The following is a 17,300-nucleotide window of genomic DNA, read 5'->3' as shown; positions in this document are numbered from 1 at the left end:
TCTCAGTCTTGGGTATGTCTTTATCAGCAGTGTGAAAGTGGACTGATACAGGGGCATCCCCACCAGAGTTTGCAGATGGAGCAGGTGGGGGTGGCAGGGTGTGGAGCCACGGGGGCATTCCCAGCCAAGACACCCATTGTTCAGTGGAGCAGGACTCTGGGACAGGTGAAGAGCATCTGCTGGTAAAACACACCCCACCTCGGCACCAAATACCCCAATAGCAAAGACACACAGGCAAAGAGAGGAGGAAAGTGGGGCCGAGTTTTCCAGACTCGCCAACTCATGAACTGCTCGACTCCCAGCTCCACCAGCAGACATTCAGCATCATTGTGTGTATTTGCTGGGCACAGATACCTGCAAGTGTCACCCAACCACATGCAGCAGTCCTGGGACCACAGTAACATCCCACAGCAAGTAAACTAATTAGGGTTGCCTGGAGGCAAAGTCTCAGCCACAACAAGGAAAAGGAATGCTTGTGAGACTCCTGTGAGGAAAATACCCAGGGAGGGTATAAAACCTCAGCAGCCAGGGAACGCAAACACACACACCTCACGCCAGCACTCACACCACCCATCCCAGCACCCACCATGGCTGACACCTGCTGCACCAGGACATATGTGATTGCTGCATCCACCATGTCTGTCTGCTCCAGTGACGTGGGCTGTGTCAGCCGAGTCTCCTCCCCCAGCACCTGTACCGGCTCCTCCTGGCAGGTGGACAATTGCCAGGAGAGCTGCTGCGAGCCCCCCTGCTGTGCCCCCAGCTGCTGTACCACTAGCTGCTGTGCCCCACCCCCCTGTCTGGCCCTGGTCTGTGCCCTAGTGAGCTGTGAGCCCAGCCCCTGCCAATCAGGCTGCACCAGCTCCTGCACACCCTCATGCTGCCAGCAGTCTAGCTGCCAGCTGGCTTGCTGCACCTCCTCCCCCTGCCAACAGGCCTGCAGTGTGCCTGTCTGCTGCAAGTCCATCTGCTGCAAGCCCGTGTGCCGTGTGTCCATGTGCTCTGGAGCTTCCTCCCCATGCTCCCAGCAATCTAGCTGCCGGTCAGCTTGCTGCACCTCCTCCCCATGCCAACAGGCCTGCTGTGTGCCCATCTGCTGCAAGCCCATCTACTGCGTGCCCGTCTGCTCAGAGTCTTCCTCTTCATGTTGCCAGAAGACTAGCTGCCAGCCGGCTTGCTGCACCATCTCCTGCTGCAGACCCTCCTCCTGCGTGTCCCTTCTCTGCCGCCCCGTGTGCAGGTCCACCTGCTGCGTGCCCATCTCCTCCTGCTGTGCCCCTGCCTCCTCCTGCCAGCCCAGCTGCTGCTGCCCAGCCTCCCGCGTGTCCCTCCTCTGCCACCCTGCATGCTCCTGCCCAGCCTGCTGAGCCCTCTTCTCAGGCCAGGAGTCTAGCTGCTGATGGGCACATCCACTAGGGCCAGCTGGCTCAGGTCCCGACCTGGATTAGGTGGCTGCCCCTACCTGAGACGGGGTCCCCGTGTCTCCCCTGTGCTGAGGTGACCTCCCCCTCTTTACTCCCAGGAGCCTCCATCGTCGCTGTTCCCCAGCTCTTGCCTCCCAGCAGGTGCCCACCTGTCTGCTGGGTCCCCTGTCCTGCCTCCCAGCTTCTCTGCCCTGGGTCACTTGGCCTCGACTTGAACCTGTCAGCACCTCCTCCTGCTCCCCAATAAACTCTCCTTGGTCACCTGATTCTCTTTTCCTGTTGTGCTCCTGGGGACACACGGTTTTGAGCTGACATTGGTCTCTTCCAGCCATGACTGTTTCTAGGAGTGAGTGACTTAACCTAGAAGTCACAGGGGACAGTGGCCTAACTCCTCCAGGGAGGTCACCAGGTGGGACTCATGGCCATGCCCAGGAAGGCTCAGTCCTTGCTCAGCCCCCATGCCCAGGTCTTCCTGAGCCTGGTCATTCACTGCGGTGCCCTGGGCTGTGGGGCTCTCCAGGTCCCAGGACCATCCCACCCACTGCGCCACCTGAGAGAGCTCACCCTGCAGGGTCACCTGCCAGGAAGCTGGTCTGGGGTCCAGGCACCGTAGCCTCCGGACCTGGTCACTGTCCCTGTGTGCCACCCACTGGAGGGTTCTGCCCGTTTAGCAGCAACGCAAGGGGAGAGTGAGGGGTGCTGCACCTGCACAGGAGACAAGGGGCTCGATGGGGACAAAAGCATCATGGGGTGGGTGGAGGGACATGCAACATTCCCCAAGGATCTTGATGGAGACAAAAGCATCATGGAGTAGGTGGAGGGATGGGATGGGGGTGGAATGCTTGCTGCTGACTGGGACATTCCCCAAGGCCCGTCGCCCCCTGCCCCTGAAATGCACATCCTGCATGTCGTTTAGGTGCGTGACTTGTGATTTTCAAGGCTTGTCCCTAATCTCTCCCAGGGCAGACCTGGCCAGGTTCTTCAAGGCCCTGTGGCTCTGCTCCCCCGACCTGGGTCAGGGGTCCACACAGCTCCAGTTCAGGCCTCTCCTCCTCTTACCCTGCCCAGAGGCATAGGGAGGGCCCCTGCTCTGCTGGGCTTGCCCATCCCGCCGTAGGTCCCTCACCTGGTGACCCCATGAGCTCCTGCTCTGGTGTCTGTTGGGGTGCTTGGTGTCTGTCTCTGGGGACCTCAGCTCCCCCATCTTGCTCTGTGCACAGCACCAAGTCCCCACCTCTCTGCTTTGACTGATTCACCATCCGTGCGGCCAGCATCACTGCCCCCTCCCCACGCATTCAAGCCCAGCGCACGGTCTGAGCTGGCGATGGCTGTCCGCACTGATGTCAGGCAGCCCTAAGTTGGCCTGCGTCGTGCATTTTGTATCACCTCCGTGGGGACAGCACCCAGAGACATGACCAGTAGTCACAGTGGCTGGAGAGAGCCCGGCTCTACAACAGGCACCCTCCCCAGGGGCTGTTGGGGTGAGTCCCTCGCAGACAGGGAGTCCAAGAAACCTCTGCTATTCGTGAGTGACCAATCCCAGGGCCCGGGTGAGGGTGGAACAGAGCCCCTGATCTGCCCTCCTCTCCTCCCAGTTCCAGGCTCGGTTCCTGGTGGGGCCATGCGGCGGGGCTCCTGGACGTTCCTGCTAGTCCCTCTCCCCTCTGACGGGGCCTGCCCGGGGATGTTGGGCTGCAGAGACCATCACCAGCAGACAGTTGAATGCATGACAGACTTCTCCAATGAGACACGGAGAGCAAGAGTTCAAGAAAACGCCGATGTACTTGACTCCATAAACAGACAGTAACCTCTCTATGCCACAAGACCATAGCAGAAAACCAGTGAAAAAGGAAGCCACGGTGTGAGAGAAGACACTGGACTGAGAAGATTTCAATGAGACAAAGGCATGTCCCAGGAGGAAATAGGCATGGACAGGCTACTCCCACGCAGCGGCCCAAACGGCCCTGGAACCTGAGACATCGGCACCCCGGGAAGGCAGGGTCCTGCCGACAGGAACCCCAGGCACCTCACCCCACCTGTCCCGGAAGAAAAGGCTGTGGAATTGGGGGATTGGCACCACTGCTTTGGGAAGAGGCGGGGCCGTATCTTACCATGTGGGAGGCCCTCCTGGACCCTGCCATCCGCAGTGCTGAAAAGTCTCCGGCGCATGTACAAAAGCGACACTGTTTGTTACCATGAAAAATTAAAAACCACCTAAATATCCATCCACGAGGGAATGGAGGTGAATGGAGCCAGCGCCGCACCACGGGGAGGCGCTGAACGAGGGCCGTGCGCTCACCTGAGCCGCACACACACGGGAGCGCCAGTGCGCAGGCTGCGGGCGAAAGCCCAGGTCGCGCAGGTGCCAAGCGAGGCAGCGCTCTCTGGCCTGGGGACACGCCTCAGCAGTTTGTCTAAATAAGCGGATGGGATCCTTCCTCTCAGCGTATTTTCCAGAGACATAGCTGGGGGATTAAAGAAACTTTTATCGTAGAATGAATGACAGCGGGGATCCCACCACCCAGATTAACCAGATGTCATTAATTCCATGATAAAAGATTTGTTGGTTTTTAAAAACATTTATTCTGGTTTCTGTGGAACCATTTGAAATTCAGTGTTGTACCACATGGCGGCGCTTCCCCCGGGGGCCTCTGCAGGTGCCTCCTGGGAGCCAAAGCCCTTCTCCCGCCTGCCCGCCACGAGTGCAGCTGAGGACGGCCAACTTCTACATATATAGTTACCAAAAGAAGCAGAGCGTCATGCAACAGTCGTATCCACATCTCCCAAAAAGCCCCTAAACTGGAATCAGAGTGGTCTGTGCACTGCCCTGGTGACCCTGACGTTCTCGTCTCATTTAACCCAGGAGCGCCCTCCCAGGACCAGGTCCTGAGCATTCTGGACGCTGCTGTGAGGTCATCAAGGAAAACGCTCCCATGAGACAGGTGCTTCAGGCAGGGCCACCAGGGACGCCAAAGCCACTGTCAGGAGGTGCTTGAGCAACAAGGTGTCCCTGTAGAGCCACATCCCCCAGCGGAGGCCACAGAGACCACCCCATCTCCACAGATATGGGTTGGCAGCGCCTGGGCAGAGTGCAGTGTGTCAGCCAGGCCTCCCGATGGGGCTTCCTATGTGTCCGTGCATGCACATTTAGGCTCTCCAGCCCAAGGCCGCATCCGTTTGATGCAGACAAAGGCAGCTGCCCCAGATCCCTTCCGGGGTCACCTCTGCTCCAATGACACAACAGCAGGGAACAAACCGCAAGGGAGGTGGATGCTCTCACGGTGCCCTTTTGTCTCTAAAGTGGGGAGAGATCTTACAATTCTTTTTCTCTGCCAGGACATTGCCTTGGGGGTGGGCCTCTCCCTTCTCCACTCCACACCACCTTCTACACGGCCACAGACACGAGGCTGGGACACTGGCCCAAATGTCACAGGCATGCAGCCACGGGGCTCTTACCTTTCAGAGCCCGTCAACCCCCGACCCGGGGTCCCCAGACCCTCACCATGCTGCCTGGCCCTGCCTCCTTCTCCTCCCTGCCAGGTGCCTTCCAGGGTTTCACAGCCTCCTCCTCCACCTCCCACAACTCCTCCAGTCCCTGTTCTCAGATCAGTGGGGCAAGCCTGGCTTTGTGTACCTGGAAACAAGACCCTGGTCAGCATCCGCTTTGAGAGTTCTGCTCAGCAGTGAGAATGAGACACCACGGCAATGCAGCCGTGCACCAGACACCTGGCTCTGCGCAGGCAGCACAGAGTCTGCGGCGTGACCACACCAAGCAGCCCTAAGGCAGCAGGTGTCCGCCCAAGCCTCAGCCTCTGCTCCAGCCATACCTGCCCACTCAGGTGTATTTTTTGTCTGACTTTTGCTCCTGGGGCCGAACAGCCCAGCCAATTCAACACAGCCCCAAGGCTGTGCTAAAAATTCCTAGGAGGAACACGTGCCACAGCCTAGACACCCACCAGGAAAAGCAACCAGGAAAGGAAGGTGCAGTGGGGAGCCCTGGCAGAAAACACACATGGGGGGTCTCTAAAACCCCAAAAGCCCCACGCACCTCACTCACTCACCCACTCACTCACTCACGCCTCCCCCAGCTCACCCCTTCTGCACCCCCAGCATGGCCACATCCACCACATTCATTGCTCTAGCACTCACACTGACTCCTAGCAGGTGGCAGGCCCCAGCTGTGCTGGGAGGTGAGACATGGGGGGAGACTTGGGCTCCAGCTATCCCAATGCTCAGGAAGTTCCACTCAGGGACAGCTTGGGCATCCTGGCCTCCTGTGCATGTTCACAGACACTCAGGGACACCCTCTGCTCCAGCCCCAGGCTTGCCGCTGGGATGCAGAACAGAGAACAGAGACGCAGCCTCCGGAATTCCCTGTGCTGGGCTGGGTGGGCGGAGGGCCAGTGGGAACAGGAAGGCCCCAATGGCAGAGGAAGCCCGGAACAGCGTGGGGACACATGCAGACCAGAGGGCGAGAGAAACACACGGACACACAGGTCCAGATGTAGCCAGATGTGGTTTCAAACAGGATGGAGTCAATCTGAGAACAGACTGCTAGAAATGCAACTGCAGGCAAGGGACGCTGGCGAGGTGTGGCTGTCACCAGGTTGCCTGCAAGAAGCCCTGAGTCTTTACTTCTTAACAGCTATACAATCACAATGTCAGGGGCACACATTATTCTTTCTTTGCCTATTTAATAAAGAAAAATATCTTAAGGTTTTCTTCAGCTAGGTGCGCAGTGTTCCAAAGTGTGGACACGCTGCACTTGATGGCTGCAATGCCAGGTGGATGGCCCTGAATGTCTCTCCAGTTGTTAATTATTACAAATGACACTTCTGCGGGTGTTTCCACCATATACCTTTCCACACTCAGGTACATGTTTGCCTAAATTCCTAAAAGTGGCACTTCTAAGCTGGAGTGTTAGCAGATTTTGAATGCACAAAGATACTTAGAAATACCCTCAAAAAGAGTGTCCAAACTGCCTGCTAAGACCGATGACAGAGGGAATGGTGCAGTGGGTAACTGTAAGGGCCTGTCCCTCCACGGAACATCGGAAACTGGCAAAACAAACAGATATGGTTGGACTTTGTGTCCCCACCCAAATCTCATCTTGAACTGTCATCCCCAGGTGTTGATGGAGAGACCTGGTGATTGGATCGTGGAGATGGCTTCCCCCATGCTGTTCTCGGGATAGTGAGTGAGTTCTTACCAGATCTGAGAGTTTTTTGGGTTTTTGTTTTTGTTTTTGTTTTGAGACGAGTCTCGTTCTGTCACCCAGGCTGGAGAGCAGTGGTGAGATCTCAGCTCACTGCAAGCTCCGCCTCCCAGGTTCACGCCATTCTCCTGCCTCAGCCTCCCCAGTAACTGGGACTACAGGCACCCACGCCCGGCTAATTTTTTGTATTTTTTAGTAGAGACAGGGTTTCACCATGTTAGCCAGGATGGTCTTGGTCTCCTGACCTCGTGATCCGCCAGATCTGACAGTTTTATAAAGCAGTTTTTCCTGGTCTCACTTTCTTTTCTCTCCTGCCACCATGTGAAGAAGGTCCTTGCTTCCCCATTGCCTTCCGCCATGACTGTAAGTTTCCTGAGGCCTCCCCAGCCATGTGGAACTGTGAATCAATCAGAGCTCTTTCTTTTATTAATTACTCAATCTTGGATAGTATCTTTATAGCAGTGTGGAAAAGGACTAATACACAAACAAAAACAAACAGACAAACACTACCTGGTAAAATCAACTTTATCTGAACTCTGGAAAACAGTCGAAGGTTTGCAGCAAGCAAGGGAACACATAATCAAGTAAAAGCAACAGAGCCCAATAGGAGAGGCTTGTGGATTTTAACTTCCCCTTGCCCCATCCCCCATCCCCAGCTGGGCGACAGTCAGGAGGACAGCAGCCGGAGTTCCTGGTGTGGGGTGCTGCTGCCAGGGAAGCAGAGTGGACCTTGTTTGCAAGGCAGTGCAGTTGTCTGTTTTGACCTGTCTGGTGGCTCCCTGAAGGACTAACACACAGGGCTTGCCTTATTTCACCAACTCAGACTTTCTCAAGGCAGAGGAACAGCTATATGCAGGGTGTGTGTTACAACGTTTAAAGGTAAATGAACAAGTCACTGACACCTAAGTCAAAAATGATCAGTTGGGAAAACATTGAAAACTCCCAAAAAGCCTGGGAGGAAAAGCTGGGAGATGATGTGCTTTGAGGAATAAGGGAGTTAGAAGATTCCACATATTTTTAAGAGTCCAGAAAGCCCCCAAGCATGTCTATGACATGGCTCAGAAAAGAGCTGAGAAGCTCTCAATGCTCACCTCTGGCTGAACTTCAGGTGCTGAGCAAGCAGGAAGTGAAGGTGCAAGCAGGAAGTGAAGGGGAAGGCAGAGTTGCAAACTCCCCAGCTGAGTGCTGAGGGTGTGGGACAACACACAGAGCCCAGCTACAAACCCTAAAGAAAAATATGTTTTGTTTCCAGGGGTTTAATGAACTCTCTGTCAAATTACTATCTCAGCACTAAGCTAACAGAACAGTGAGCACACATGATGAAGAAACTATTTTTAAAACTGACAGAAACAAACAAAAACAACCACAATCCACAACAATCGGCAACAGCAAAACTGCTCAGAGGGAGGAGAACCTGATACCCAGAAATATCCCACTGTAATAGTCACTGTCCAGTTTTCACCAGAGGCAAGTGCCATGCAAAAGCAGCAAGAAATATGAGCTACTCATGAGGAGGAAATGCAATTAATGGAAAATCTTCCTAAGGAAGCCCAGAATTGGACTTACTAGACAAAGCCTTTCAATCAACTCTCTTAAACATGTTCAAAATACTAAATAAAATCACAGACAATGAATTAAGATAAACCAGGAGAATAATGCCTTACCAAATAGAGAATATCAATAAAGAGATAGGAGGAATTTGAAAAAGAAATTAAACAGAAATTCTGGAATTGGAAAGTACAATCACTGAAATAAATAACTCATGATATGGTTTCAACATATAAATTCTTATAGATTTTAGCATCTATAAGAATTAGTGAACATGAAGATAGATCCATTAAAGTATTCTAGTCTGAGGGGTAGATGAGAAAATGAGTAGCAGATGAGAGAATGAAGAAAAAAACAAATCTGAAAAGACCTGTGGGACACCATCAAGCACACGAACACACTTATCAGGATTTCCAGTTGGAGGGGAGACAGTGGGAGCAGAAAAAATAGTTGAAGAAATAATGGCCCAAACTTCCAAAACTGAGGAAACACATCAATCTAACTCAAAGAGATTCACATAGAAACACAGTATAATCAAACCCTCAGAAGTCAAAACAAAGAGAGAATCTAGAAAGCAGTGGGACAGAAGACTAACAGCGGATTTCTCATCAGAAACCATGGAGGCCAGAAGACAGTGGGATGACATATTTAACATGCTGGGTTTGGGCACAGGGATAGGGAGCACCCAATAACCAAAAAGACGTCTGCATCTGGCAAAGTGATCCTTCAAAAGTGAAGAAGTAACACATTTTGAGGTAAATAAAACCTGAGAGAGCTCATTGCTGAAAGCTGTGCCTTACAAGAAATGCTAATTCAGGCTGAAATAGAAGGGCAGTAGATAGTAACCTGAAGCAATATGAATGAAGAAAGATCAACAGCAAAGGTAGCCATGTTGGTAGTTTGTGTGTTTATAGGAGTATCTCCATTACATCTTGGTTATCTAATTTGTTGGATACAAATATTCATAGTATTCCTTTATAATTATTTTTATTAACGTAAGGTCAGTAGTAATGTTCCCATTTTCATTTACGATTTTAGTTATTTGAATCTGTCTTCCTTTAATCAGTCTAGATAGAGGTTTGTTAAATCTGCTGCTCTTCTCAAAGAACCAACTTTTTGGTTTATTGATTCTCTCTACTGATTTTTAAAATATCTATTCCATTTATCTGCGCTCTAGACTTTATTTTCTGCCTTCTGCTAAATTTGGATTCAGTTTGTTCTTTTTCTGGTTCCTTAAGGTGTAAAGTTAGATTAATGATTTGAGATGTTTCTATTTTTTTAATGTAAGCATTCATAGCTATCAATTTCCCTCTATGTACTGCCTTCATTGCATCTCATAAGTTATGGTTTACTGTGATTTCTTTTTCTTTCCTTTCCAAGAGTTTTCTATCTTCTCTTTGAATTCTCCTTTGACTAATTTGTTGTTTGAAAGTGTGCTATTTAGTTTACACATATTTGTGAATTCCAGCTTTTCTTTTGTTACTGATTTCTAGTTTCTTTCCATTGTAATCAGAGAAGATACTCTGTATGATTTAAGTCAATTTAGATTATTGAGGCTAATTTTGTGGCCTAAGGTATAGTCTAATCTGAAGAATGTCCCATGTGAACTTGAGGAGAGTGAGTTTTCTGCTGTAGTTGGGTTGTGTGCTTTTGCATATATCTGTTAGACCTAGTAGATTTATGTCATTTTTCAAGTTCTGTATTTCCTTATTGAATAAAAATTTAGTTCTGTTATTTTATACTTTTTAAATTAGAGGAATGGCTTATTGAAGTCTCAAACTCTTATTGTAGAACTAGAACTGTCTATTTCTTTCTTCAAGTCTGTCCATTTTTGTTTCATATACATTGGTGATCTGATGTTAAATGTGTATATATTTATAATTGGTATATCTTATTGATGGATGGACTTTAATCACTACATAATGTCCTGTGGGCCCAGCTCCTGCTGATCAGTCTGTATGACAGTGGCTTCCTCATCAGGCTCCTTTCCTGGCCTGTGACTTGCCCCTCCCCAGTAAGGCCATCATGTCCCCAGGTCACCATGTGGCCCCCAGGGCAGCACATAACATTCCTCAGTTGCTCTCACTAGAGGCCAATACTTCAGGCCTCACTTCCTAAGGTCTGGAAAATTATGGCGGCCTAATAAAATAAGCTGACAAATTTAAGACTGGTATTATTTCTCTCCCAGGTGTTTGAGAACATTCAGCAGTGAAAGTACTTGGGTCTGTAGTTGGCTCTGTAGGAAAGCTTTTAATTTTAGATTCAAGTTATTTAATCAATATAGGATATTTGTATTTTTTTTTCCTGTTGTGTGGATTTGGTGTCTTGACAAATAGTTGTGTCTCCACCAACGCAATCAATACATAGACTCCTCTCATCATCCCATAAATTTCCCTCATGGCCCTTTGTAGTCATTCCATATCCCCATCCTAGCCCCTGGCAGCCACAGATATTTTTTTGGTCCCTTTACTATTACCTTTTCCAAAATGTTATACGCATGGAACCCCATGGTGCTTAGTATTTTGCCATATAATAATTGACTTAAATAGACCCTTCACTAAAGAGCAGATACAGATGGCAAATAAATACATGAAAACACGCTCCACATCATGAGTCATCAGGACAATGCAAACTTAAACCCCAGTGACTCTCTCTATACAGCTGTGTTGACTAAAGTAACAACATACCTGCTGTGCAGACTGGCAAGAATGTGGGGCTTTGCTGATACGTTTGAGCTTAAACCTCCCATCTCACTTTGGTTTTTGCTTATGCAAGGAATCTACTCCCTTTTATCTCCTTGCTTTACTGTTTGTGGATCTAGTGTTTTGAGATTGTTATTCCACCATGTTCCGTTCACCATATTAGTTCCTAGGGTTGCCACAGCAAATGACACCAAAAAAGTAACTTATAAGAGTGGAAATGTATTATCTCGCAGTTCTGAGGGCCAGGCACCCTGAAATGAAGGTATCCACAGAGCCATGCTTTCTCTGAGCCCCAAGGGAGAATCTGTCCTTGCCCCTTCTAGTTTCTGGTGCTCCCAGCAAACCTTGGCATCCCTTGGCTTATAGCTGCCTCATGCCAATCTTTGCCTTGGTTGTCATATGCCTTCTTCCCTTTGTGTGTGTGTTTGAACTTCCTTCTCCTTTCTCTTATAAAGACACTAGTCATTGGATTTAAGATTCACTATAACCTGGTATGACATCATTTTAACTACATCTGCAAAGACCCTATTTCTATGTAAGGTCACATTGTGAGTGATATGGTTTGGTTCTATGGCCCTGCCAAATCTCACTGTGAAATGTGATCTCCACTGTTGGAGGTGGGGCCTGGGGGGAGCCATCTGGGTCACGGGAGTGGATCCCTCATGACTTACTGCTGTCCTTGCGATAGTGAAGGAGCTCTGGCAAGATCTGGTTGTTTAAGTGTGTAGCACCTCCCATCCTCCACTCTCTTTCTCTTGCTGCTGCTTTTGCCATGTGACATGCCCACTCCCCCTTCACCTTCCACCGCGAGTAAAGCTCCCTGAGGCCTCCATAGAAGCGGAGCAGATGCCAGCACCGAGCTTCCTGTGCAACCTGCAGAACCATGAGCCAACTAAACTTTTCTCTTTATAAATGACCCAGTCTCAAATATTTCTTTATAGCAGTGCAAGACCAGCCTAACACAGCAAGGTTCTGGGTGGATATGACTTTTGGGGAGGCAAGATTCAACCCACTACACTCATCTCCTTCCTCCTAAGTTGTATATTCTTTGATTACTCTAGTGGAGATTACAACATGACTCTATGACTTTTTAAAGTCTAATGTAAATTAGATCTTACATTATTTCCCAGAGAGTATAGTGTACTAAGATCACTTTAACTTCATGTAGCCCCCTCCTGAATTTTGTGATCTTCTTGCCATGTATTTTATTTCTATAAATATTTTACAACTTCTAAGACATCTTATACAGTAAATATTCATTTAGATCTCCCCATGTGTGTCCTCCTTTTGTTACACTTCATTTCCTTTTTGACTTCTTGCTTCCATCTGCGATCATTTTCATTCTGCCTAATTATCTTTTTATTTTCCTTAGTGCAGATCCTGCTGGTGACACATCCTGTCAGCATCCAGAGAACGTCATTTTCCTGTCCTCATTTTTGAGGATCTTCTTCCCAGGTGTAGAATTCTAGTTGGGTGCTTCTTTTCTCTCAGACAGTAAATATATCATTCCATCATCCTCTGGCTTCCATCATTTCTACTGAGAAGTCATCTGTAAATGTTATTGTTGCTTCTTTAAAGGTAGTATTTTTTTTTCCCTCTGGCTGTTTTTAAATTTTTCTCTGTCTTTGGATTTCTGCCCCAATATGCACAGGTGTAGTTTCCTTTGTATTCACCTTGCTAAAGATTCTTAAATGCTTTTTGCGTCTATGGGTTAATGTTTTTCATCACTTTAAACTTCTTGTCTATTATACCTTCAAATATTTTACTACCCTTATTTTACTCATCTCCTTCTATGACTTCAACCATTTATATTCATAATTATTTACAACCTAAGGGCATGCTTATTACTCCATTTTCTTTATTTCCCTCTTTTCTTTCCCATCTCTGTACTCAGGCTTGACATTTCCTCATCTCCCTTTCTTCACTAATCTTCTCTTTGGGTTTGTCTAATATGTTGTCTAGCTAATCTACTTAGTTCTTAATTTCAGCCATTATGTTCATTTCCAGAATTTCTGTTTGATTCCATTTCATAAATCTAGCTTGACACCGAAATTCTCCATTTGTCCTCCGTTTTCCCGAGCAAGCTAATCAGCACTACTTTAAATTCCAGTTTGACACTTCTACTATCTAAAGGCCCTGTGTATCTGTTTCTCTTGTTTGTTTTTTCCTCTTGGTCCTTTGGTCAGTTGGTTTGTCTTCTAGTATCCCTAGTAATTTTTGACTGAATCCAGGACTTCATGAAAATTTCCGAGATGATTTGAGCCTCTGTTGATGCTGCTGTCTCCAGAAGAGATCGCTTTGGTTTCTGGGAGGCAGTTAGGCTACGGACAAATTACATGAGTTGAATACGAGCTGATTTAAAGGTGGGCTTCATTCTTCTTTCTGGTTTTTCCTTCATCCTAGGGAGTAATCTTTCACTTATATTCACTGTTTCCAACTGAAAGTCTGTTTTTGTTGTTGTTGTTGTTGTTTTACCAGAATCCCTCCCCCTTGTCAGGTCCTGAACTCTCTGTTTTTGTCTTCCAGTTGCATGAGACCCACTCAAAGCTGTGCTCAGCCTCAGGCTCATGGCTGTGGTCTGTGAATCAGTAAATACCTCAATAAGAAAATCCACAAGAAATATTGGACTCACTTTGGTGCACTTTCCCTCTAATGGTGATTCACTCACTCAAGTCTCAGCTGTCTTGGTGCCTCCTGGTGCCCTCAAATACAGATTTTGTTTGTTAAACTAGGTTTCCTAATTTTTCTCAGCTAGATGGCCAGTCTGATGTAAGCCGATTCCCCACGCACGAAAACAGAACTTGACAGAGAGTTTTATACAGCATAAGAAAAAGGTGGTACAGTGGAATCGTTCTCAGAGCTCAGAATTCCTCTTCAATAATTTCTCCAAAAACATTTGTTATTTCAGCCCATTTTTATGAAGGATCTTCCCTATTCCAGGCATTATTTTAGGCCCTCAGAGATTGAGTGGTGAACATGATAAACACACTTCCTGCCCACATGAACTTATCTTTGAATAATGGGAGCTGAGGACAGCAAAGAAAATGAGCAAGAAAAGTTAGGAGACTTGGCACAGAAATACTGATGATGGGCCAGGCATGGTGACTCGTGCCTGTAGTCCCAGCAATTTGGGAGGCCGAGGCAGGAGGATCACTTAAGCCCAGGAGTTCAAGACCAGCTGGGCAACATAGCAAGACTCTGGTCTCTACAAATTTTTTTTTACAAAAAGAAATGTTGATAATGGGACTTGAACTATCGATGATTGAAGCGTATCATAAAGCTATTATAGCCTTTAAGAGCAGAACCAAATCCACAACCCCAAATGGACCAGTTCAAACTTTTCTTTCCCATCTGAAACCCAGTCCTATCCCCAGCGTTCCCACACGCACGTCTGTGGGGGCCTCGGGGAAGGCCGTGGGGAGGGACGTGGCCTTTCCTTCCTTGCTCCTCTTCTCCCTGTTTTGGGCTCTATCTCCTCCAGGGATGGGTACGGGGGAAGGAATGTGCAGGGCCACCACTGTGGGGCTCATTGGCCCCTGCTGCACCTTCTCTCCGGCTGCTCCAGTGATCCTGTGCTTCTACTGGCTGCTTCTGCCTCTTCAGTGAGGACCCACTTCAAAGAGGAGATGCCCCCAGGGACAAGAGTTGGACGACTCTCTCCCTGGGACACCACACTTTGCGTAAGGCTGAAGGGCCACCCCTGCCTCCACAGCCTGCTTCTTACAACCTGGGCAGCACTGGTGGGGTGTGGCAGCCGGCCATAGCTGGTCAGCTTCTGTCTTATTTTAGAAAGCCCTGTAGGGACAGGTCTGACCCAGAAGGTTAGCATTATTTTTAGAATGAGAAGTCGTTTCCGGCTTTGCCAGATTCAGAGCAACAAAGACATTCTACTCATCATGTAATATGTCTTATTTTACAATGAAATATGCATATGTGTACTTGAATTTTTAAATAAAAATGTGAAATCACAATCAATATTATAATTAGCTGGTGGGTAGCAATGTTCCTGGAAAGTGATCAGGGCCATTTAAGAAGGCGAGAAGCTCGGGACTTCATTATGCCCTGTGGTGACAACAATTCATCATCAAATATTGTGCTGCTGTGAGAGTTGCCTGTGGCTGACCTGGGGGTGTGTGATGGGACCTGTGGGCAGGGCTGGTGAGAAAAAGATGCTTGCAGTGCCGGGCACACAGAGGAGATGGCTCCAGCAGTGGTGAGGGCTGGTGGTCGCCTGCTGCCTAGCACAGCCACTTCACAGGTTCAGAACCCAAAACCACAGCCCAGGATGCTGTCATTGTGTCTGAACAAGGAGCAGGCTGAGCCCACGATCCTGGCCCTGGAACAGTCCTGCTGCCTCCCAAGCAAAGGACAAGGTGGGCAGTGAACAGAGGGCAGGAGGCACAGAGGCCATGGGGATTAGAAATTGGCGAGTCCTGTGTCGTGCAGCAGGGGAAGGACCATGCTACAGGAAGAGTTTGCACCACGCGAAATAATTCCTAAGGGCTGGCTTCCTGCAGAGGGAGCCCGTGTCTTGAGGTTGCCGGGTGGTGCCCCAGCACCTCCCAGCAGGTGCTGGACGATGCCCCAGCAACCAAGGATGGCCCCAGGCACATCCCACCCACATCCCACCCGCTGGATGCCCATAGCCCTCCTTGCCTCCAGAAGCCAGCTGGGATCAGGCCCACCCCTACTCCCACCCCTGAGGTTCCACATGTGACAGGCTATAGCCCAGGTGTGAAAGGAGATTTGGGAGCTGGGCAATATCACCAGCAAACAAACACCCCTAATCATAACAGACGCCGCCTCTCAGCTACAAGGAAGGGGAGGCTGTGGGCCCTGGAACAACCAGGCCAGGAGGGATATAAAAGCCGGAGAGCCCCAAGAACCTCACACACTCCCACAGTCACACCTCCCCCAGCTCACCTCCTCCCCACCCCAGCATGGCCACGTCCACCATGCCCCTCTGCTCCAGCGCCTGCACTGACTCCTGGCAGGTGGATGACTGCCCAGAGAGCTGCTGCGAGCCCCCCTGCTGTGCCCCCAGCTGCTACACCCCGGCCTCCTGCCTGACCCTGGTCTGTACCCCAGTGAGCTGTGTGTCCAGCCCCTGCTGCCAGGCGGCCTGTGAGCCCAATCCCTGCCAATCAGGCTGCACCAGCTCCTGCACACCCTCGTGCTGCCAGCAGTCTAGCTGCCAGCTGGCTTGCTGCACCTCCTCCCCGTGTCAGCAGGCCTGCTGTGTGCCCGTCTGCTGCAAGCCCGTGTGCTGCAAGCCTGTGTGTTGTGTGTCCATCTGCTGTGGGGCTTCTTCATGCTGCCAGCAGTCTAGCTGCCAGCCGATCTGCTGCACCTCCTCCCCCTGCCAGCAGTCCTGCTGTGTGCCCGTCTGCTGCAAGTCTGTCTGCTGCAAACCCATCTGCTGTGTGCCTGTCTGCTCTGGCACTTCCTCTCCATGCTGCCAGCAGTCTAGCTGCCAGCCGGCTTGCTGCACCACCTCCTGCTGCAGACCCTCCTCCTCTGTGTCCCTCCTCTGCCGCCCTGTGTGCAGGCCCATCTGCTGTGTGCCTGTGCCCTCCTGCTGTGCCCCCACCTCCTCCTGCCAGCCCAGCTGTTGCCGTCGAGCCTCCTGTGTGTCCCTCCTCTGCCGCCCCGTGTGCTCCCGCCCCGCCTGCTGAAGCCTCTCCTCAGGCCAGAAGTCCAGCTGCTGATGGCCATGTCCCCTAGGGCCAGCCAGGCTCAGGCCCCCCCTCTCTTCCAGTCCTTGGAAGCCCCTGACCTCCCACCCCACCCAGCCTCAGCACAGCTCAACACAGAGAAGGAGCAGCCCCACCCACAGCTGCCCAGCCCAGGGGTGGGGTCTGAGATGCTCACTGGCTCCTCCCTGACCTCCCCCAGGGTGGGCGAGCCCTGACTACTCCTCATGGCGCTTCCTGGCTGCAGATCACGACCCTCTGCTGGTCGGGTATGGGCCCTCCTGACCCAGGTCTCGCACCCAGGAGTGTCACCCTCTGCCTCTGGGCACCAATAAAGCCTCTGCAGCCCCAGCTGACTCAGTGCTGACTGTCCGCACCCAGGGCGGGATGGGGCAGAGTGGGGCCTGGCCTGGCTCTGGGGGGCTGGGCCCTGTGGATCTCTTTACATCTCCAGCTGGGGGGATGTGGGGGGCTCTTGGGTGACACCTGGAAGCTCCTGTCCACCTTGTGGCACGTTCTGCTGTCTGGCTCCCCTCCCAGGTCCTGTGGAGCCCAAAAGCTTTGCTCACTGACTGAATCCCACAGACACTACATGGCTCAGGCCAATGTCCCACTCACCGTGGGTAGAAGCAGCTCCTTCCCATGGCAAGGGTTGGGGCTATCCCAGGGGCTGGCAGGCTCCAGTTGTGCTGGGAGGTGGGAGATGGGCAGTGGGGGC

At 50.5% G+C, this 17,300-nt stretch overlaps 3 protein-coding genes across 4 annotated transcripts in view; 2 read left to right on the top strand and 1 right to left on the bottom strand.

Moving 5' to 3' along the window:
• Window positions 1–17,300, bottom strand: part of TSPEAR (thrombospondin type laminin G domain and EAR repeats) — a 216,278-nt gene that overhangs the window by 115,800 nt on the left and 83,178 nt on the right. The window lies entirely within an intron of this gene.
• LOC112620408 (keratin-associated protein 10-8-like) lies at window positions 572–1,435 on the top strand. Its single transcript, XM_025378953.1, has one exon. The coding sequence runs from the start codon at window positions 588–590 to the stop codon at window positions 1,365–1,367; it is 780 nt and encodes a 259-aa protein (XP_025234738.1). The 5' UTR covers window positions 572–587; the 3' UTR covers window positions 1,368–1,435.
• Window positions 15,830–16,564, top strand: LOC112620412 (keratin-associated protein 10-3-like). The gene is made up of 2 exons (XM_025378958.1): window positions 15,830–16,150; window positions 16,259–16,564. The coding sequence occupies exons 1-2, from the start codon at window positions 15,830–15,832 to the stop codon at window positions 16,562–16,564; spliced, it is 627 nt and encodes a 208-aa protein (XP_025234743.1).

This window comes from Theropithecus gelada, chromosome 3 (genome assembly GCF_003255815.1).
Source record: "Theropithecus gelada isolate Dixy chromosome 3, Tgel_1.0, whole genome shotgun sequence".
Classification (NCBI taxonomy): domain Eukaryota; kingdom Metazoa; phylum Chordata; class Mammalia; order Primates; family Cercopithecidae; genus Theropithecus; species Theropithecus gelada.
This window is presented reverse-complemented; position numbering and strand designations above follow the sequence as displayed.

Coding starts and splice junctions, on each gene's coding strand:
- LOC112620408 (XM_025378953.1), top strand. CDS start 588: ATGGCTGACACCTGCTGCACCAGGACATATGTGATTGCTGCATCCACC.
- LOC112620412 (XM_025378958.1), top strand. CDS start 15,830: ATGGCCACGTCCACCATGCCCCTCTGCTCCAGCGCCTGCACTGACTCC. Junction 16,151..16,258: donor TGCCCGTCTGCTGCAAGCCC/GTGTGCTGCAAG, acceptor CCCTGCCAGCAG/TCCTGCTGTGTGCCCGTCTG.